The sequence below is a fragment of the Quercus lobata genome, chromosome 12 (assembly GCF_001633185.2).
Source record: "Quercus lobata isolate SW786 chromosome 12, ValleyOak3.0 Primary Assembly, whole genome shotgun sequence".
In the NCBI taxonomy this organism is placed as follows: domain Eukaryota; kingdom Viridiplantae; phylum Streptophyta; class Magnoliopsida; order Fagales; family Fagaceae; genus Quercus; species Quercus lobata.
This window is the reverse complement of record NC_044915.1, coordinates 25,421,398-25,445,033: the sequence shown is the minus strand read 5'-3', so window position 1 is coordinate 25,445,033 and position 23,636 is coordinate 25,421,398. Positions and strand designations below refer to the sequence as shown.

The following is a 23,636-nucleotide window of genomic DNA, read 5'->3' as shown; positions in this document are numbered from 1 at the left end:
ACCTTCAATTTATTCTAATATTTAAAACGTCAGATGACTAGGACTATCTCAAGCTACTAGTACTGAAGAATATGAAAATCCATGTGACTCATGCAGATAGGTACAAAGTGCTTCCATTATTATTATTATTATTATTATTATTATTTTATACCATTCAAAGGGAGATAAAAGACAAAAGTTATACAAGAGCTGGGTTACACCAGCAAAAGGATTAGATGCATGGAATCTTTGAAGATGCGATAAGTTTTAGTCAAGATTAGCTTTGATTTATATTTTAGATTATATAAACAATTAATATCATGATCATGCGTGTTTACTACAATTGGCCATATGCTGAAATGCAAATGCGACCAAAAAAAAGGTGCAGACCAAGTTGTTCGACAACTCGTCTGTTTCCACAGTTTGAGTTGGAGTTGATGCTTACTGAATTCCTTTTATAAACATGTGAGCTTTGCTCGTTGCCATTGGGTCTACTATGTTACCAAAATGCCTTCTTTCTTTTACAAATTTTCCTACACACCCTCTTTCGGTTAACACTTCAATATATTCTTTTTATATGAGCCTATGACCATAAAATTATTTTAAAGGTAAACAATCATTTCAAAATTGTGTATCTTTATCTTCTTCTTTTTTTAATAAGTAGTTAGAGAGGGAAGAGGAGGTGGGATTCGAACAACGTGTAAAAAAAATGAAATAGATAATTTAATCATTTGATCTTTCCCTTTCCTTGGATGCTTTTCTAAGCAACTGGCTATAAAAATAAGCAAAATCAATTTTGTGTAATTGTAGGGGAGATAAAAACACATAAGAGAGTCATGACCTTGTGTGTTAGTTACCACCTCATTTAAAATTTAATCCTTTAATTTTAAATCCAACCTTGTATATCAAAAATAAAATAAAATAAAATTTTAATCTTATTATTATCTCAAGTTCTTTGAGTGATTCCCTAAGCAAGTGGTTAGGACCAATTGTTTGATCAAGTTTTTAAATGTTGTCTTGGTTAAAAATGAGACTTAGACATGAGGCATCATTTGATGTTGTTGCTGGAAGTAACACCTAGGGCTGTAATCAAGCTGAGTCAAGCTAAGTATTAAAAATTTATACTTAATCACTTAATTTTATTTCAAATAAAAGCTAAGCTCGAGCTCATCATTAAACAAGATTACATGTTCAATTTTGAACCTCAAATTTCTTATTCGATCATAAGAGAGTTTAGCCATTGAACTAACTAAAACCCACCGCATTAATAATTTTATCAATCGTCATGTAGTAAGTTGGAGTCATCCAACTGATTCGAAGATTAATTTTTGGCTAAAATACAAATTGCATCCTCTAAGTTTTGTTGAAATTGATTTTAGTTCTCTAACTTTACTTTCATTCAATTGAGCCCTTTAAGTTTCAAATTTATCAATTTTATCCTTCTATCCAATTTTGATAAAAATTTTCCATTAAAAAAATATTCTTTTCACATAAAAAATTTATAAATTTAATAAAAATATTTAAAGAATTTTTATGTGAGATTTTTTTTTTATTTAGTTAATTGCATGCTGAAAGTAAATTTTTTAAGACAAAAAAACCTGAATTGAATTAATTTGAAATTTAAAAAACTCAATTAAACAAAAATAAAATCAAAGAATTAAAATTGAATTTCAATCAAATTTAGAGAGTTGAATTTGCATTTTAGCTAAACTTTTTAAAATTTTCAATGGCAAACTTGAAATTGAAGGCAATAGTTGGTATTTTTCCAAGAAATTTATGGTGTTAAAGACAGGACAGGAATAATGAGTTAGGTCCCACCATAAGCCGAAAAGTATCCCTCAAACTCCAAGTGAGTCCAAACCACTTTGCCGTTTTCTGGCTTGTGACAAAGGTTGTGAAACTTAAATGTTCAGTTAAATAATAGGTGCACCTGAGAGAGAGAGAGTTCCATTACAGCCCTATTATCAATAGATGTAAGGGCTAAGGGCATCGTTTTTGAAACTTGAACCATTCAAAGGACCGAAGAATGAAGAGGTTTAAGATTTTTAAGGTTAAACCGATGTTAAACAATGATAATGTCATAATTAATTTAAAATTATTTAAAATATAAATAAATATAATAAATTAGTATAATTAGAAAAATGACTAAAATAGTTCCAAAAAAAAATAAAGACCATCTTACAAATGTAATTTTTATATCAACGGAATATTATTAATTGTTAAAAAAATAATAATAAAAAGAAAAATTATTATTTTACATTATACTATCAAGACAAGATAAACTTATATTATAAACAAAACAAATGTTTACAACAATTTATATATTTTTGAGCAAATGTGCATAATATTGCACTTGTTTAATCTATAATATAAATTTTAATTTACAATAACACATGAATTTAATATATGAATACGTGTACCACTGCATATCTTTGGTACGATGGTCACTCCATAAGTATAAGTGCTTGTAAGATGTGGAGAGAAAATACCGGGATTCAAATCTCCAGAAGATAACTTTACACACTTTTTTTTTTTTTTTTGAGAGGAAACTGGTATTTCATTCACAAAGAAAAGGAGTACAACAGAGGCCATCAGCTAACAGAATTATCTAAGGCCTGACTGAAACAAATCACAACTAAAAAAGGAGGGATAACACCCTTCCAAAGATTAGAAACTTGATTACACTTGGGGAAAATGGGAAAAAAAAGAAATCAACCGAAAGATAAAGAGGAAGTTACGAGGAAGCCATCGGATGGAAGAGAGATCAAAATGGAGAAAATGGTAAAAATGGGTTAAAGGGTATTTAAGTAAAAGCATGACCCTTCCAAAATAATTAAAAAAAAAAAAAAGGAAAAAGTAAGAGCATGCAATATTTGTTGCTTCCTATGCCGCCTGACACACATCACCAAGTATTGATGGTTTTGTTGATTTCCGTGTTAGTATCACAATATTTTATATAAGAGTGTGGTTAATATATGTCCTAGAACACATATTAAACTATTTATTTTTGGAAATATTTTCTTGGAAATTGAAAAAATTATCAGTACATTTTCAATTTCCGAGAAAATATTTTCAAAGGTGATTAATTATTACGTGCCCTTAGGATACACATTAACAAAATCCTTTATATAATTTTTGTGGCAACTCATTGTCCCGTGAGTTGTGAATAATATTAACCTACATGCATTCATTATTTTTTTTACCATTCACGATTAGTTATATAATAAATTATGATAAATATTATGTAAAATGTTGTGATACTAAGTGATTGTTTTGATATCACATTTGTTGTATCTAAGTTTTCTTTTGGTTTTTTTTAGCATGTATAAACAGTAATAACACTGTTTATGCACATGAATTTACTGTGCAGAGATAAAGTACACTATTCATTAGTCTTATGATACTATTCACATATTTAAAAATTATTTTAATACAATATTTTTAGTTTTCAGTTTTCAACTAAATAAACTATGTCACACTTACCTTAAATAGTATTGCTCTTTAGTAAAAGCAAGCAGACTTAAACCAAAGCCAAAAAAAGCCTTAAAAAAATTTATAAGCAAATGAAGGGTGAAAACGTAGCCACATGTCCAATTTTTTCATGGAGAAGGGTAGTGTCTGCCATATTGGCAGACAAGTTTATTGAAAAGAAAAAAAATCATGGAGTTTTGGTTTCTTTTGATTTTGGGTACCAGTGACAGAAGAAGAATGGGCCCCAAAGAAGCAAGAAGAATAAACGCAGAAAGAAAACACAAAAGAATGGAGAAGAAGGAAAACTGAAAAACGCAGAAGAAACAGGGTAAAGATAAGGTTTGTGCTTTTCATTTCTATTTTATTTTGTGGATTCGGTGTGTTTTGGGACTGCATTTTCGGATTTGTGGTGAGGATAAGATAAAAAGCCAGAGTTCAAACGGAGAAACTGGCTTAACGTCAAGGCCCCTTCTTTTTCTTTTTCTTTTTCTTTTTTTCTAGCTGCGGCCTGACACGTGAGACCCGACCTGGCCATGGTTCTCAAACCCGGGCGGTTCGCACGGTCCACTGTATTTTTTTTTTGTGTAGCGCGTGTTTTGGAATTTAAAGAACCATCTCAGGAACGGTTCCCGGTTATCCGAGTCGGATTTTAAAACTATGTTCTAGAACTATATTAAGATTTTTTTTTCTAAATAATAATAAATATTAAAAAATTTAGTTAGTTGTCACGTTTCAAAATAATGTTGAAAACTAGCATATCGAGTGTCTAAAACTCGAGTTCCAAGATAAAACTCGAATTTTTAAGTCTCGATTTGCAAACGGATGGGCCTGATTAAAAAAATCCACGTGGAAATCGAATTGTAAAGAGTCGATTTCTATAAATTGCATAAAAACACCGCTATAGGGCTTTAAAACGTCACTATAGGGCTTAAAAACGTCACTATAAGGCTCCCAGAACTTGATATGAGGTGGTCACACTTATAAAAAAAATTTGCAGGAAAACGCCGCTATAGAGCTTTAAAATGTCACTATAGGACTTAAAAACACCACTATAGGGGAAATTTTTTTTGCATGGAACTCGAGTCTTAAAGACTTGAGATCTATGTGACATTTTCAGTTCAAATCGTCCAGCCAAACACTTGCAAAGCAAGTCTTTGGAACTCAGATTTTAATATGGATCTCAAGTTTCTAAAACTCGAGATACTATTTTCCTTAAAACTTTGAAACATTGCCTAACTTATTACATACTTGCCCATCATACGGCTACTCTACCCATTCTCTCACTATATTAAGGTATTAGAGGCAATAGTTATCCCTATCATTGCTATTGTTAGACTAGTAGTGCAAGCTCATTAACTTGTAGCTCTTTTTCTACTCAGATCCTAGCCTATCCGCCTCATCTGCGAGGGCCTAGCTGCCCTTCCGTAACTACCAAAAGTACCTGTCTAGCGTACGGAAAAGAAGGAATTCTCTGATCTACGTTAACCGCCGACCGCGCAAAGAGAAAGGAGCACACAAGAAGAGAGAGAGAAGCAAGAAGAGAAAAGTGAGATGGCAGTTTCCGGCGAAGAATTCGATGTAATAGTGGTGGGAGCTGGCGTCATGGGCAGCTCCACCGCGTATCAAGTTTCGAAAAGAGGTCACAAAGTCCTCCTCCTCGAGCAGTTCGATTTCTTACACCAGCGTGGCTCATCTCACGGCGAGTCTCGTACTATACGCTCAACTTACCCAGAGGAATACTACTATCCCATGGTGATGGAGTCCTACAAACTCTGGGAAGAAGCTGAGTCCCACATCGGCTACAAGGTTTACTTCAAGGCTCAACAATTCGATATGGGTTCGTCCGATAACAAGTGTCTCCGTGAAGTCATAGCCACTTGTCAGAAACACTCTGTCCCACATGAAATTCTCGACCGCCAACAAGTTTCCGACAAGTTTTCAGGCAGGTTCGATATTCCTGACAATTGGGTTGGATTGTGTACTGGTGATGGTGGTGTGATAAAGCCCACTAAAGCAGTTTCTATGTTTCAAACTCTGGCGATTCAAAACGGTACTGTTCTTAGGGACTACATGGAAGTGAAAGATATAAGAAAAGATGGTGTGAAAGGGGGTGTGTGGGTTTACACTAGCAATGGTGAAAAGTTCTGGGGTAAAAAATGTGTGGTAACAGTTGGGGCTTGGACTACAAAGTTAGTTAAAACGGTTAGTGGGATTGATTTGCCTATACAACCTTTGGAGACTATGGTGTGTTATTGGAGGATTAAGGAGGGGCATGAGGATAAGTATGCAATTGGTGGTGATTTTCCAACTTTTGCATCCTACGGTGAGCCTTATATATACGGCACGCCGTCTTTGGAGTTTCCGGGGTTGATTAAGGTTGCAGTGCATGGTGGGTATCCATGTGATCCGGATAAGAGGCCATGGGGGCCTGGAATGGCATTAGGGAATTTGAAACAATGGGTGGAAGAGAGGCTGTCAAGCTTGGTTGATTCTGGAGGGCCTGTGGCTACACAGTTGTGCATGTATTCAATGACCCCAGATGAGGATTATGTGATTGATTTCTTGGGTGGGGAGTTTGGGAAGGATGTTGTGGTCGGAGGTGGTTTTTCAGGGCATGGGTTCAAGATGAGTCCGGTGGTAGGGAGAATACTCACTGACCTTGTGCTCACTGGGGAGGCAAAAGGCGTTGAGCTAAAGCACTTCAGGATTGGAAGGTTTGAGGAGAATCCTAAAGGGAATTTCAAAGAATTTTTACATCATGTGATGTAATCTGCTATCATTCCTCAATGATTGAATAAAAGTTCATTTTTATTTCTCTGTAATTATAATTGTGTACATTGGTGCCAGTAGTGTCTAATGTTTGATTGTGCTGCAAAATTGCTGTCTTATATATACATGTATAAGTTGTATTAGCAATCTCTCTCTTAATGTACTAGTACCTTATTAATGCTGCCCCCAACTATGTCACCTTTTTATTCCTGTCTTACCACCCAAAATGGTTTCACTCAATGATCTTGATTTCAGATTTCCTAACTGGAAGTTAGTAATTATGACTTCAAGTCACAATTTTATTTGCTTTTTAGAGTGTGTAAAAGAGTTTATGTACAACAAATTCAACTCTTTCTGATTCTTGACATATAGCTATAAGACCCATTTGTTTGTTTAGTTGGCCTTCCACAACAAATTATTGAAAACTTAGATAATTTTGATTGACTCCAAGTCATGATTTCAATCACTTTTTAGAGTATGTAAAATAGTTTGTGTGCAACAATTGTAAAAGTCAATGTGATATAATTTGCTATTATCTCTCAATGATTGAGTAAAAATCCATTTCTATTTCTCTATAATTATAATTTTGTACAATTGTTGCATACTAACTGTTTTACACACTTTAAAAAGTTATTGAAATCGTGACTTGAAATTATAATTACTAACTTCCAAGTTGGAAAGCTGAAGTATCTATGTTTTCAATAATTTGTTGTAGAAGGCCAACTAAACAAACAAGGCCAACTAAATAAAAAAATGCGTCCTATAGCTATATGTCAAGAATAAAAAAGAGTTGAATTTGTTTCACACAGACTCTTTTACATCTAAAAAGTAATTAAAATCGTGACTTAAAGTAATGATTACTAACTTTCCAAGTTGGCAATCTGAAGTCAATATCATCTATTTGAAACCATTTTGGGTGGGAAGGCAAGAATAAAAAGGTGCCTTAGTTGGGGTGCAGCATTAATAAGGTACTAGTACGTTAAGAAAGAGAGATGACTATATTTTATATATATATATATATATATATATATATATATATATATAAAAGATAGCAATTGTACACAATTATTATTACAGAGAAATGAAAATGGACTTTTACTCAATCATTGAGGGGTGATAGCAGAGTACATCACATGATGTAAAAAATCTTTGAAATCTTTCCAATTCTTGACATATAGCTAGAGGACCCAATTGTTGGTTTATTGGCCTTCTACAACAAATTATTGAAAACTTAGATACAGGAGGCGACCTACCAGACAGTAGGAAGATATTGATCACTTTATAGTCTTTGATCTTTGGCTAATCTAATGATGATAGATAGCTCTGAAATTGACTGGGAATCTCATGGGGCAAACATGTACAGCTGCACACTGAATATATAATCCCTCCAGCATTGCTGGTAAGGTTTTTTGATAAGTAGCATGGCTCTTAAGATTACATGCCACAATGCTTAAACATTGTTCTTTCAAAATAGAACACAAGTCCACCTCTACTTCGGCCAATTCTGCATGCTTTTGGTTATTCTGTCAAAATCCAGCATTCGGTCCAAGACTCGAAGTATCTAAAGTCATGATACCATGCAAATAAAGCACCGGGAGTTATAGTTCTCATTATTTTCTGCTGCACTATCTTCTCATGTGCCAAAAGTTAAACAAAAATACTTGGAAAAGAAAAGTTTCAACCATATTGTTATAGTGAGCCAAAAAAGAAAAAAAAAAAAATATATATATATATATATATATATGTGTGTGTATTGAGATTTAAGAAAACTATATGAATTTAAAAATTATAAATCAACAAAGATATGGACACTAGACGGTTAGCAATATTAAGAAACGTGTAGACATACACAATTGATCACAAAACTTGCTCTAACATGGAAGACCCACCCAATTTGTACAAGCCACAAATCAAAACAAAGCGTGCCTCCGATTAGGGATAACTAAAGATATTCTTCAGAATTATAAGGATATGTGTAAATACAAAAGTAGTGAAGTACAACCTTTGGTTGGTTTTGAGTAAACAAATTCTCAACCTATTTCTAGTATCATGGTAACAAGGCATTTTGTCTTATTGGATGCAACCAAGCAATCTGGGATTAACAAAAATAAAAATGGAGAATCACAGTTGCCTGGTTGAGCTAAATAATGATCAATCTAAATATATCTAGGAAGAAAAAAAAAAATCAATGATTATACTTTATAAAATAAAAAATAAAAAATCAATGATTACATAGACAAATTTGATGCCAGAAACAACAAGATCATGGTTGGGCCCTCTTGCATTCAGATAAGTATCAACCTGCAGATCAGGAAAATGCAATTAAGTTTAATTTACACCATAATCATGCCATTTAACTGTGAAACAGAATGCATATCACATCAGTAGAACAAATAGACAAGGCAAAAATATTGCATGATATTACAAACACAAAAACCCCACACCCAGTAAATCCAACAGATTTGCAACAAAGCCAACTAATACGAAGAAGAAAGGCTCACTGACCAGTTTGGCTTCTCAAATCATAACAGTAGCAAGAAGTGCATGTAATATGGCCCAATAGATTATAATACCCATACGTAATGCAGGTTGTCGCATCAGAGCCCGATCACAAGAAACCCTGGCAGGTTAAGAATAAAATATGGTTTCAGCCTATTTGCTTAAATGAGTTTCAAAACAAAATGATAAAAATAAAAAAATAATTGGGTGTCCTACCAAAGGCCATCAATCATGTCAGTCACAGGTCTTGTAAATCTTGGCACAATTCTTGATGTAGTGAGTGACTTGAAACCATGAACTACGGTGGCAAAAGAATGAAAGCAAAAGGAAAAAAAAAAACATAAATATATAAGAAATGCATTCATTATATTATAAGCTATGTTAATATATGTGTGTGTATGCACGAGCACGCGCATGTGTATAAAAGAGAATAACAAGCCAATAGTTGTATTTTTCTTGGTTTACCTTTCTCATCATCTTCGTCTTCTAACCTACCACTACTGCCAGGATCCATATCTATAGCAATGGCAACCTGGTCATTGTTGCCTTTCCGCAAACTGCGCACTTGAGGTGCAATTGAAGTCCCAGGCACTGTCCGTTTGTTTATCTGCAAGGAAGTTCACCATAACCGATTATGTAATGTCAAGGGTAATCTAACAAAGATAAAAGGTCAAAATCATAAAATACTCTATATAGGATAGGGCATTGAAAGTAATGAAGATGAATTTTGATAGAGGATATAAACATTATTAACTACCAAAAATCACAAGTAATATAATAATGTTTAAACCAATCACTAATGAACCAAAACTCACAAAGGGGCATTCACATAATCTGAATTTAATCAATCTATCAAATAGTTCAAAACATTTCTCCCCTAATAAGTACTAATAGTACAGAGCAAAATAAAAAGTGTATAGTTGTGGTCTATAAAGATCAACTGGAAGCACAAAGCAAATATCACATCTAACAATTTTGAAAGAGAAACCAGTGCTAAAAGGCACATCTGAATTCATCAATTAGATGTACCAGTGGTTGCCACTATAACATTTTCTTTTCTTTTTTGGTGGTGGTCCTGGTTTTTTTTTTTTTTGGGGGGGGGGGGGGGGGGTTGTGTTTCAAAGATGTTCCTAGCATCTTTTTTTTCCAGAAAATGAATTTTAAAAAGGACACAAATAAAGCAATATTAAAATAATAAGAACTAAGAATCTAAAATATTCTCACCACAGGTTCAACTTCCAAAATTTCAGAGGTCATGCTAGTTGCCCTTTCAGATTCCCCAACACCCTCCAGCAAATTTAATTGTGATTCCTTCTCATGTAAAGACTTCTCAAGAAATTCTTCTTTGCGTGTTAACTCTTCCACCTTGCTTCTTTCGACTTGTAACAACGTGTCCTTACTTTGAGCTGCTGCCCGTAAATTTTCCAATTCTGATATGATAGAAAAAACCTTCTTCTGGAGTATTTCCTTGTGTTCATGAACATCATTGCTGTTCTTATCATCAAGATGCACATCATGCACCTCAGCCTGAGCAACAATCAGTTCAAACCATGTCAAGAACTCATGAATCTCATCCGAGGTCCTTTTGCTACTCATTTGTGACGCAACAAGGACATCATTGGTGCATCTAGTGACCTCTTGCCTTAAGAAAGAGATCTCTGCATCCCGATCTTGCAGTTGTGCTTGAAGCTTTTCAACCTCAGCTAGGAGACTCTCAGAAAGATGATGAAGCTCATCAAACTTGGTCACAGTGATGGAAAGCTTTTTCAAAGCTTTCCCACGAGAAGCATCAAGGTTCTTCAAATCTAAATTCTTTTGTTGTACAACTTTTTCCATTTCCTCCATCTTGTTTGTCAGATCTTCCATCTGCACCTCTTCCTCGTCAAGTGCTTGCATCAGTGCCTCAATTTCTGTGATCAACAAGTAGTATCTATTATCCAAATAAAGCATTATGAACCATACAAAAATGGAGTAAATTTAAGAAAAATCTAACTGACCTTGGTCTTTGGCAGTAAGCACATCAGTAAGAGATTGAACCTTCTCCTGTAACTCAGTTGAGGTGGCTTGTGCATCTTGCAGCTCCTTCACTCTCTGCTCTAGTAAGTTCCGTTCTCTCTCTATCACTTCAACCTGTTTTTCCAAATCATGCACCCGCGCTATGGAAGATTGAAGATCTAGTGAGTAACTTGTTGCAGCAGCTTCAGCTTCCTTTATTTGACCTACCAGCTCCATGCAAATCCTTTCTTTCTGAATGTCCTTCTCCTGAAGCTCCTTTTGCAAATTTGCTATGGTAGTCTTCAATTCCTTTTGGCAACCTGCTACAGTTTCAGCTTTCAAGCTAGCAAAATCCCTCACAGCCAATACAAGTTTATCTGCCATTGTCCTGATAGATTCCTCAGAGGACAATTGAGCTGGTCCACTGAAAGGAAATTCTCCATCAACAGATGTTGATCTCAAGTTCAAACCCAGATCTCCAGCAGCCATATTATTTCCAACCAGGTCAACTCTTCTGTTTTCAATTTCCACAACTGTACTAACACATGCTTCATAAAGCACAGCAATGTTTTTACGCAACAGTATAAGTTCCATGCCTTTTTCTTTTTCCACTGAATCTATATGAACCATGTCTCTCTTCATTGCTTCAAACGACTCTTTTTGGGAATTCATCTCTCCCAGAACAATCTCCATCAATTTAGATAGACTACTACTTTGTTCATGTAATGACACTGAGTGTTTGGAGAATTTTTCTTTAAGATCTCCAATTTCTGTCATGAATTCTTGCAGATGATCCACAACAAAATGACATGTTTCAAATACAACATTTTCGTCAAAATGACCATCAGTTTTGAAGTCCAACCAAGAATCCATAGACGGAAAGTTCTCCTGAACAAGATAACACGGGGTGCAAGATAAAAAATGAATTACACATTCAATGACCAATTAAATTCAGAAACCAACAAGCTAGTCAAGGAGAATAATGCATACTATTTTAGTAATAAAAGTTATAAGAATTAGATGAGTAGAAATTTTGCTCGTGCCCACTATTTTATTCATTTTTATAGAAAGATCTACAGAAAAACAAAAGTCAATGCAAATATGACATGAAGCAAAGACTGACAACTGTAGATCAGTATATATAACATTAGTGCAGATCTTGTAAGTGAAACATCTATTGATATTAAGACAAGACTCAAAAGCCTAGCCCTACGTTTGAATGGGGGGAGAGGAGAGGAGAGGAGAGGAGAAGGTTAAAATATACTCATTTTTAGTATATTCTAGGCACCTTTCCCTCTCCTGATGCAGCCATGGCAGATTGATTTGTTAATACCTTGCAAATTTGCCTATTTTAGACTTATTTTATGGGGCCCACATGTGAAGTCCAATTGAAGGTCTAGCTATACGTGTCCTCAGTCCTCACATTAAAAAGGATTTTTTAATAAGTTACGGTGAATTTTGTGCAAAACTGTAATTTCCGTAATTGCTGTGAATAATTGCTATGCATTTAAGGGTAATTTGGTAGTTTAATTAAGAAGAATTTTTCTAGGCTACATATCTTAGGTTTTATTTCTTTGAGTCCATGTTAGTCTTTTATTAAATTTTAGTTTTCTAGCCAAACTAGGAGTCTTAATACTACAGCTACGAGAAAGAATATGTGCTCGATATACTCAAAGGAGAGATTGAGTTGATTAATAAAAAATATTAAATGTTTTGAGCATTGAGGCATGTTAGCCTTTGCGAGTTCTTTCTCCCTTTCTCTTTTCCCTTTTCTTCTCTTTCTTGATGTGTTATTCACGGATACTGTTCAATTGTTCATGCAGCCCCTAAACACCATTAAATTATCTATTTCTTCTTCCTTCCAATCCCAAATCAAGACCTTTCTTTTACCTATCAAAACCCTTAACCCCACATACTTTATTCTACCAAATATCCATCAAATAACTCATCAAACCACCTTTTAATTCATTAAACAACAACAAAAACCTTTATTCAACAATTCTAAACCCTAGATCCACAAATTCTCCTAACCCTAAGCCCACCACAAGCACTCGCAGACAAATTCCCTAATTTATCCTACATCATCTCCGCTGCCCCATCTCCCTCCATTCCAAACATATCAAATAAATTTTCTTTCTATAATTAAAGTAGCATGAAGATATCAATTTCACTTAAGTACTCTACAATATTGACATAATAGGGGAGTCCATTGATCATTTATTGGTACATTGCTATGTAGCTAGATAGTTGCGGAATACAGTATTTTCTTTATTTGGGGTTCACTAGGTTATGCCATGCCATGTTGTGGATCTTCTAGCAAACTGGTTGTATAAATGTAGCAGACGTAAGTCCTTGGTGATTTGGAGTATGATTCCTCATTGTATTATGTGGGGTATTTGGTGGGAGAGGAATGCTCATACTTTTGAAGGATGTGAGAGATCAACTCATGATATGAGGTTTTTTCTCTAAACTTTGCTAGAGTGGACAAATGCTTCGGGTGTTTTTACTTTTAATTCTTTGACAAATTTGTTAGATAGTTGTACTTTCTTTGCTTAATAGTTTTTGCTGTTTTGTCTGATTCCTTAGTACGCCACCTATGTGCTTTGGTTTCCTGTATTGTTTTCTTTATTCAATGAAGTTATATTACTTATTCAAAAAAATAAAAATAAAAATAAAAAATTGACATAATAGGAGTACTTAAAAATAGAAAGAGGGAGAGATTAAACACTACAATAGATAACTATCATTACAAATAGGATGGTCATTACTTTTTGTACAAATGGATAGATTCCATACAAAATCCAATTTATAGGTATTTTTCATCCGTAAGTTTCAAAACCTATTTGTATTTTGTACAAATCCACATAAGGCCTCAAATTTTGACATATGGGAAGTGGCTCAAATTAAACAAATCTTTTCCAACTATAAGGAGTTTGAGGAGTTCTTCCTATCAATAAAAAGTGAGTAGATTCCAGATTTTGCAAGAAACAACCAACAATAGTCCAAGGGCCAGCACAATAATGTCAAAAAAAAAAATGATAATTTTCTTTTCTGCCCCCTATAAGCAGCTTTTGAGTGCTAATAAGACTACCAAATAAGAACAAATTACTGTTTTTAAGGGGTTTTTTTTTTTTTCCATTAGTTAAAGAGGGACAGCTAATGAGCTGAGTTTCTCAGTTATTTTATAACAAAACAACATAGAACATCAGATTCAAAGTACTGATATTATAAAATAATGGCCAACTTAGTTGATGAAAAACTAGTCTTTGGTTCTGAGGGAGCATACTGTTTACTGTTAACTTATCAAAAAAATAAATAAATAAGGCCAACTTAGTATTTTACGTAATGTTTTTCATGGGTGAGTGGGGGTGGGTGGGGACCTAGGCACACCTGATTCACCACAAGGTGCACTTATGTTGAGTTTCTCAATTTTAACGAAGACAGTATAGCACATGCTTTTGTGGGTACATAACAATATAGAATATAAGACGCAAATATCACTCTATACTGCACCAAAAAAATTCAGAATCAACACGAATTAACTTTATATAATATCAACTGCTGTTAGACACTTCCTCTCAAATTATTTGAGAAAGAAATCCAGAACTCCATTCTATGTATCTTTTGCAAATGACCAGCAAGGAGAAAAGGCCACCAGAAACTCAAGCTGTATAGGGATGCCAACTAGAAAGATAACTTTTCCAAAACAAGCTTATCCAAGACAAAATACATATCTTGAGGTGCTACCACTTATAGCCACAGGATACATCAAAGCAATGAGCATGCAGTACATTTATATCGGTTTGACTGTACTAATCTGCACATATATTGAGGTTTGGTACTCTTTTTAACATAAGTGTCATTACACTACTTCAGAAAAAATTAAGTGTAACTAGGATAATGACTATAAACTTTTTTTTATTCCCAAATCCCAATCCAAAGATCTTAGCATAAACTTGCAAATGGCCTTAGGCTCAACCACAACATTTAAATATCAATGAGTCATGCATGCATAAATGTATGCAAGCACTTAGCAAATATACTGCATATGCATGTACAAAGGCCGCAAAAATTCCCCCTCCCAAAAAATTTATAAAAAATAAAATAAAAAAAAAGTAATTTTACAGAATTTTTCAATGCCCAAAAAGAATAAAAATAACCCTGAATGTGCTGCATCCATAGCATGTTTTACTTTAGAATCAGTGTGAGATTAACCAAAGACAAGATAATTAACATGGAAAAGACAAGATCATAAATAGATAAGTGTACGCAAAATATACTAAGACAAATAGATAAGCCCAAATGATACCTTTTTATCTGAAATTCTGGATATAGCACCATCAGATACAGTGAAAAGAGGTGCAACAACTAGCTTAGCTTTGTCTGCTTTCAGAAATGACTCAACACCAATCTCCAGATTGTGCAAAAATTCCAAGTCCTTGGAGAAAACATCACCTTGTAAATTCTTAACATCATGAAAGCCCTTTCTGAGTTGGTTCAGAATAGACTTTATCCGCATAAATTCAGATAATTGGTTCTTTCTTTCCTCAGAACGAACATCAGATAAATTTTCAAGCCGTGAAATAGCTTCAAGTTTGGCAGCCTCAGCCAAATCCCTTTCCTTAGTAAGCTCAGCAACTTCATTTGCAGCTTTTTCTAGCTCCTCTTGAAGAACATCATTTCTGTCTTGAACCTCATTCAGCTCAGCAAGGAGCAGCTCTGCTGCTCTTTTAGATTTCCTCGACTGCTGCTCTGAAGAAGCAACAGCTGCGTCTAAATCAGAGACTAGTTTTCCAAGTTGTTCCAACCTCTCCACTGGATCACCACTGTTGACTTCACCACCAACATCAATGCCATTTAAAGTATTCAAAATTATGCTCAACATATGTTCTTTCTCTTGTAAATAGTGCTCAGTTTCTGTTAAATGATTCCTCAATAACAAACGCTCAGATTCTAGGGCTTCTACCCTTTCTGGGTAAGCAGATAAGTCCCTGAGCTTCTGTTCATACTCTGCAAGAGCATTTTCCCAGTGGGTAATCTGAGATTTCAAAAGTTCCACCTCAGTATTCTTCTCTTCAATGGTTTGCTTCAGACTGTCCCGCTGTTGCACCAGTGACTTCCCTTTTCTAACTGCAACATTTAACTTCTCTCTCACAGAAGCAGACTTCTGCTCCTCCTGACTAAGTAGCTCTTGCAACTCCTCTTTTCTTCTACCAAGAGCTTCTACTTCACAAATCAAACTTTGCTGCTTCTCCATATATCTATCTCTTTCCTGCGTCACATGCATCAGCTCACGCATAGCCTCCTCCAGTTCTTTATTCGGAACAGCTATATCCAGTTCCCTGGAATCATGTGAATTTATGCTTCTTGCTTCATCAAGAGTAATATTAGAATTTTTAGCATGGTCTGTATCAGCCACATCCCCAAGCACAGGATTCACTGAAGAAAGAATTGTGTAATTTTCTATAAGCTTCCTCAGTAATTCCTCCAGGCAATGGATACTACCAGTTCCAGAAACCAGATCTTTTGTTCCAGATTCTTGCAACGCATCGCTAACCAAATCCTGCAATCTTCTGATTTCGCCTTCAATGCTGACAATTCGTTCCTCATTCCCAAGCTGATCAACCAATTTATCCTTCAAACCCGTAACTTCATGCTGCAGCTTTTCATTCTCAAGTTTGAACTCAACTGTCTCTGCTGAAAGTTTTTCGTGTTCATGAGCCAGTATCTCAAATCTTTCAGAAAGGTGCTCTCTCTCTTGAGTAACTGCCTGGAGGTCTGCCTCAATTGTCTTTGCTGAGAGTTTTTCATGTTCATGAGCCAGTATCTCGAATCTTTCAGAAAGGTGCTCTCTCTCTTGGGTAACTGCCTGGAGGTCTGCCTCAAGGCCAGATGCTCTCCTTTGTGACTCTTCCAAATCAGCACTCAGTGATCCACAATAATTTTCAAAATTATCAATCTTCTCCCGGAAAGAATTTCTCTCATGCTGAGCCTCCAAAAGCGCTTTTCCTAACCATTCGATCCTATCCTCTGGTTCCGTGGACCGGAACTGCGAAGGCATATCAATCCTGTCCAAAAGTTCTTCGAATCTCTGTACCAAGTTGTTCCTTTCCATTAACGATTGTTCGAGCATTTCATTTTGTTCAGCCAACCCATAAAACCTATTTTGAAGTTCCTCCAACTTTCTTCTCAAATCGTCCCCTGAATTTGAGCTTGGCTGTACATCGTCTCTCCAAGCATCTATACCAACAAAACCAGCATCAGAATATGAACCTCCTCCTGCAGAACTCTTCTGATCCCAATCAGTCAGAGGCACAGAGTTTCCAGTTGCTGACCTCGCCAACCAATCAATCTTTTCAATTATATCTCTTGAATGAAAATGCTCTGGCAGATCAAGGTCTTCCAAAATCTCTTCTATTCTTTGAAGGACAGAATCTTTAAGAAGGAATGATTCTCTTAAACTAGTGGCTGAGTTGCGAATGTATGAAAGTTCAGATTCCAGAGCTTCCACACGCTCACCTGCCTCCGAGTAGGTCTTAAGTTTTGTTTCAACTTCTTGAAGCTTAGTGTCTTTCAACTGCAGCTCTTGCAAGCATCTCTCCAGTTCACTAGAAGTCTCTGCCAGAGACTGCTTGAGACCATCTCGCTGCACAACCAAGCCTTTCCCCTTGGCAACAGCTATGCCAAGTTTCTCTCTAATAGAAGATACTCGCTGATCTGACTGTTCAAGTTCACTTATTTTCTCTTGTAATTCAGAATGTGCGGCAATAAAAGCTTCCTCTGCCAGGCGTAAACTGTCCCTGAGAATAGGGATTTCATTTTCATGCTCAAAGGTCAAGGCTTCTAACTGATGTATCTTATCCTGCAGTTCAGTCAACTCCATCATCTTATATCCAAACTGTTCTCTAGACAAGCCAACTTGCACATCAGCCTCCTTAAATTTCTGAACAAGAACAGACACCAAAAACTCCAAACGCAAAGCAGGCGTTGCATCCAAGTTAATCTCAGCTTCATCCAATTTTAACACATCTTCAACATCTTCAATTAACTTATGAATAGCATTTAAATTCAGGCATCTCCTGTTCATTTCCTCAAATTCTTCTGCTTGATTAATCAACTCTGCGGTGAGTTTACTGTTAACAGACTTGAGTTGCAGCTTCTCATCCAGAGAATTCTCCAGCTGGTCCAAGAGGGTCTTGTATTCACTATAATCTAAGGGATCAAGCAGTTTCTCAATTTGTACATTTTTCTCACTTTCTTCCACAGATCCACATGAACTTATCACAAGTTCCCAAAGTTTACCATGCATCCTACTCAATATACCAATAGCCAATTCATTTTTTCCATGCAAATCACCACTTTTCTCATTCGCCTCTTTGTATAAAGTACAGATTGCTTCATGGTCAGTTTGAGCAGCTTGGAGTTTCCCCTGCAGAGCCTCAATCACTTCATTGGCAACATTAACAGAAGCAGCAACACGGCTGCTTATATCCAAGCCATTGTGAGTACCAGTTGAGATGGTTGAGGTGAAATCTTCCCCAATTGATTTATCAAGCTTCCCAACAGCATCAAGAATCTGAGTAACAGTAGAATTCCAATCTTGCTCAAGAATCAATACCCTCTCATCCGCTTCCTTCTGCAAATTTTCTAATTGACTGCCAATTACAGAAGCCATCTCATTTGAACTATGCTGAAAATCATACAATTGACTCTGCAATTCACTAATTCTTGATTGGTAACCTCGTAGTTTTCCACCAAGCTTGCTGTTTTCTGCTCCGAGATTAATGTCATGTTGCTTCAAGGATTCATAGAGAACCTCAAGCTCACCATTCTTTGCCTCAACATCACCAACATGTTCCTTTAAAGCTTCACATAGAACCCCAAGCTCTATGTTGGCAGCTTCCAAATTGTTACTGTGTTCCTTCAAAGCTTCATGTTCATCCCTGAGCTCCTCGAACATGGCATTAGCAATTTTCCTACCATCGCGTTCCCCCTTGAGCAGTATACTGGCATCCTCAGCACCCACCCCCAGCTGCGTAAGCAATGCCCTCAAATTTCCAGTTTGCTCTTTTGTTACCGTGAATAGATCTTCTGGAGATTGATTTTCAGTCAAGGCCCTTTCCTCTTCCTCTTGTTCATCAAGTTGCACCTTCGACTCAAAGGCTTGAATCAGTTTTGAAACCCCAGGTGCAGCAACTTTACCAGCTGACCTGCTCAAAAATGCTGAATGAGAATGCATCCCTTCAATTGCCTTTTCAAGTTTCTGCAAAATTTTCTCTGCCTCCTCTAAGTGTCCCTTCAAGGCAACAAACCCAAAAGAATCATCATAGACTACCTGTTCAGGCAGCTCGAGTGGTGTTTCTACTGCAAGGCCATCAGATAAGGGCGTCTCCAATACAGGAGAATAAACTTCACTATCTTGCTTCCCAAGAATCTTGTGAGAATCTTCATAATCTGCTCCACTTTCATGGCCTCTACTTCGTACTTCCAGACTGACTTCATTCCCAGCTTCCCCAACTTGACAGGCTATTTGGGTTTGTTGGCTATCAATCTCTCCTATTTTAGCTTTAAGAGTGTCCAGACTGCTATGAAGATAAATATTTTCCCCAGTGACTTGTTCAAGGCGCATAGTCACTTCCTTCAGGTCAGCTTCAACCTTCATTCGTTCCCCATGGTCTGTAGACAACCGTTCCTGAAGAGCAAGAAGCTCAGTATTAAGCCTCTCATTCTCAAGAAAAAGATGCTCCTTCTCTTCAAGCTTGCTTCTTTGTTGTGTTTCCAAAGCAAGACTCCCACTTAAATTTCCATTTTCTTCCTGTAAAGCTGCCACCAGAACCTTACAGTCGGCCAATTCTACTGATTGTTTCTCCTTCTCATGGGACAGATGCTTCTTATCCTCTTCAAGCTTCTTTCTCTCCTCCATCACTGAAGCAAGACTCTCATTTAAGCTAGAACTTTCAACCTGTAAAGCTGCCATCAAACTCTTGCTGTCAGCTAATTCAATTAACAGCTTCCCATTCTCACGGAATAGAAACTCCTTTTCATCCACAAGTTTGTTTCTCTCTTCATTCACAGAAGAAATGGTCCCCTCTAAATTATTATTTTCCACCTGTAAAGCTGCTACCAAACTCTTGCAGTCAGCCAACTCTGTTAACCGGCTCAGCAAGTCCCCTTCTGACCTTTCCAGACTATTCTGCAACTCACATGCTCTAGCAGAAAATTCCTCAACCTCCGCCTTTGCTATACGAAATTGGTCTTGGAGCTCCTCCCTCTTGGTAGTTACAAACTGGAGTTCAGATCTGCATTGTGCAAGCTCTTCAACAAGGAATTGATTCTTCTCACGAACATCATTGAGTGAAGCATTGAGTAGAGATAATTCATCAACCATCTGACGCTGCTGGTGATCTAACCCCATCTGTAGTTCAGACTGTTCAGCAAGTTGCAAGTGAAAGATATCTTTAGTAAAATATGTGAGATATAATTCTTCTTTGAGTCTCTCCAATAAATCTGTAAAGCCATACTCTGCAAAAGTAAAACTCCCACTCCCCAATTCTGCATTAGTAATTGATTCTCTTGACTTGAGCAGAAACCTAAATTCTTCTTCATTAAGACCCCTTATCAACTCTGCAAGCTGCAAAAGACTGGTTGCACTCATGTCTGCAACAGGAGAAACAGTCCATCCTCCAGCCAAACCTGCCATTTTCTTTTCAGGTCTTTCAAGGCTTTCACCCTCAGGCATAAAAGATTCATCAGGCATATACCGCTGATTGTACCCCTCTGCAGCTGTCCTACTGTCCAAATCAGTCTGAACCTTTTCTTCCCTGCCTTTTCCATAGTCACCAGACTGAAAAGTCATGTTTGAGTTTTCTCCGTAAGATGAATCTGGTGCTATTTCTTGTCTCTGCCAATTTGTCATGGAAGGATTAACAGCTGAAATCCTGTCGGCTTCTTGTAAAGTCGAAACAGAAGCTGAAAACCCATCTGACAAGAGTGTACCATCAGATGCAGATACTTCACCTGGCTCACCAGTTTGCTCTGCTTCACAGTATGTCTCCTCCATACTAGTCTCTACTGAAGCTATCCTTGAAAGAGTTTCAGCACTTTCACCATGCTCATACAAAGGAAGCTGCCTGTCTCCTTCAAGCTCTATTTCACCGCTGCGATCAGATTGCTTTGAGTCCAAACCATCAGCTTCCTGCATTGCCCCTACCCAGCAACAAATGAGATATAATTATACATCAAATCCACACATTATCTTCCCTAACCAGCCCAACATATTTCTCGGATATTCCTAAATGATTAAGAATTAAGTATCAAGTGAAGGAGAGGACAACCTACATCTGTTACCTGATCTTCCCTCGACTGCATCGAGGATGTATCAGGCTCACTAATCCCCGTTGAATGCGACAATGATGATTCAATAGTTTCCAAATCTGAACCATCATGAGGTGCAATTTCCCTTTCAGTAACCTGGGACGACACAGTTGGTACTGGGGTAGTGGATGATTCATCAGCATCAGCTTCATGCTGGTCAGATTTACTGGATTTTTTTGAGGATTTTCCATGGCTAGCACTGCCTTTACCTTCCTTCTTCTGACGATATTGCTGAAGCTATTGATAGAAAATTAAAACCCAAAATTAATATCCCCAATCACTCACATTCACTATCTGTTCGGTTGATAAGATATCAGGGAAAAGGAAACTAGCATAATTTCCAAATCCTAGGGAACCCAATTGAAAAATATAGCTCAGCTCAAATTTCCCAGTTTTAAGAACAGTAAACAAAATACATGACATTTATCTTCTTTTTTTTTTACAGATCTTCAGCTTTAATATCCTAACAACCAAACAATGATTCAGGAACCCATGTTTTAATCACACCCGACAAAAAATATTCAAAAACCCTGGTGCTACATTTGCCCGATGAGATACCAAAATAAATAATAGAAAACACAAAGTAAAAATCTTGTTTCTACTTTTTTTATTTCCACTCCTTCAAACAAAGTAACCAGCTCAGTTGCCCCCAAACAGTTATCGAACTAAAACTTAACTATAATACAAAATTAACTTAATTATGAACTCGATCATATCATAAAACCAAAGAAACAAAGCCTATATCCTTTCTTTTCCTACAATTTCTAAGCAACCAAACACGAAATAACAACAGTTTCAAACACAAAAAATCCCAAACTACATAGAATGAATAAACAAAGTAAATGAACAAGGACCTTTTTGCGGCCAGCAGCGAGCAGATCGGTACGGCTCTTGTTCTTGTCCATCTCCACACAAATCAAAACCACACACAAGTCTCGATCACCATTAGAGACTCCACCTCTTTACAATGCCTAGAACAACAACAAAAAAACGAATATTCAACATAAATAATCAAATGTCCATGTTTGCTGTTTGGTAGCAGAGAAAATTCTTATAAGACTCAACTTTCAAGTGCCTATTAACTCAAATAACTAGCTAATCATTATGAACCTGAAAATTCAAAATCTCAGTTTCGTGCATTTTTCCCACCGACCAAGACAGAACGTTAAAAAGGAACAACTGATTCGAATTGTTCTACCAAATTAAACCCATTATAACTCAAAATCTCAGTTTCGTGCATTTTTCCCACCGACCAAACAGAACGTTAAAAAGGAACTGATTCGAATTGTTCTACCAAATTAAACCCTAACTATCAATCAAACGGTAAATTGCTTGAAAACGAAAACAATTTGATTCGTGAAACATCGAAAACAGACATTGATTTTTCGAAATGAAATGAAAAACCTACCTCAATATTTGGCTTATAGCTTGGCTCGATCTATTCGAATAGTGCAAATGCAAATTGATTTTGCTTTTGCTTCGAAAAAACAACAGAGACTTGTTGGAGTGTGTGTGAGTTTTTGTTTTATGCGTTTTTTCTTAGATCTAACGCAAGCTTCGTTTTCTCTGTAGGCTCTCACCTCTATAGGTAAAACGTCGAAATGGGCATGGCATAGTTGTAAATAACACAAACAAAACACACTGTTTGTTCGGCACTGAGGGGCTGAGCCGGTTACGTTTGGTACTCAACCCAAATCTTACTCCCTACCTAAATTTTCTCTTTTTATATTTCCAAAATAATAATGTGAAAGATAAAAACTATTTTACAAAATATTTTATAAATTGTTAATGTGGTGAGTGATTATTAGTAAATGAAAAAAGTGATATTAATTGTAAATCTAATTGAAAACTAATAAGATATTGGCCACATTAATATTTTGTAAAAATATTATAAAATAATTTGTAATTATAGCATTACTTTTCCAACAAAATAAAAAAATGTGTTTCCTTTTATTTCTCAGTTTGTGGGTTTTTTTTATAAATAAATAAATATATATATATATATATGCAAAACTTTGAAAAAATTTAATTAGATTCTACGATTGAAGTGCAATTTTATAACATGTGTCCTAAATTATTTATTTTTAGAGAGAGTTTTATTTCTTAATTTTATAATCAAATATGGTATCACATTATAAATATTTATCCAAATAAGTTATTGCTTACAAAATCCAAAGAGTCTAGAATTAATGAACATAAATAAATAAATGGTCAATTTATATTTTCTACCTAATAATATTCTTACAAAACTTTTTAAAGTGTTAGAAAAAACATAAGAATGACTATCAATAATATTTAAATTATATATGTAAAAATTATACTATGCATCTTAATGTATATTTTTTAAGTATATATAAAAATTTATCCATACATAAAGGATAAATTTTTCACATGTAACTCCAAAAATCACCCATATCGGTCTATGTAAAATTTTTTTTTTTTTTTAAGAAAAAAAGATGTGAGATACTGTAAGAGACTTGCAAAAATTTTCATGTCTATTTTAACATGAGAACCTACTTTTTTCTTTTTTTTTACCTAACCAATTTTCA

At 35.7% G+C, this 23,636-nt stretch overlaps 2 protein-coding genes across 7 annotated transcripts; one reads left to right on the top strand and one right to left on the bottom strand.

The window, feature by feature from the left end:
- The first annotated feature begins 3,752 nt into the window (after positions 1-3,752).
- Positions 3,753-6,401, top strand: LOC115970087 (probable sarcosine oxidase). The gene is made up of 2 exons (XM_031089760.1): positions 3,753-3,789; positions 4,830-6,401. Exon 2 carries the CDS (start codon positions 5,002-5,004, stop codon positions 6,217-6,219), a length of 1,218 nt encoding a protein of 405 aa, XP_030945620.1. The 5' UTR covers positions 3,753-3,789; positions 4,830-5,001; the 3' UTR covers positions 6,220-6,401.
- A 1,750-nt stretch (positions 6,402-8,151) lies between these two features.
- On the bottom strand, positions 8,152-22,764 carry LOC115971194 (golgin subfamily A member 4). 6 transcript variants are annotated; one of them, XM_031090946.1, is made up of 10 exons: positions 22,496-22,764; positions 21,942-22,058; positions 21,048-21,324; positions 15,023-20,919; positions 10,716-11,601; positions 9,943-10,628; positions 9,184-9,325; positions 8,935-9,016; positions 8,725-8,839; positions 8,152-8,520 (listed from the first exon to the last, which is right to left on the bottom strand). In XM_031090946.1, the coding sequence occupies exons 2-9, from the start codon at positions 21,990-21,992 to the stop codon at positions 8,737-8,739; spliced, it is 8,124 nt and encodes a 2,707-aa protein (XP_030946806.1). In that variant the 5' UTR covers positions 21,993-22,058; positions 22,496-22,764; the 3' UTR covers positions 8,152-8,520; positions 8,725-8,736. The 6 variants fall into 6 exon arrangements, with proteins under 6 accessions (XP_030946806.1, XP_030946807.1, XP_030946808.1 ...); XM_031090947.1 differs by having other exon boundaries at positions 15,023-20,908; positions 21,052-21,324; XM_031090948.1 differs by having other exon boundaries at positions 15,023-20,908; positions 21,061-21,324.
- Between the last annotated feature and the right edge of the window lie 872 nt (positions 22,765-23,636).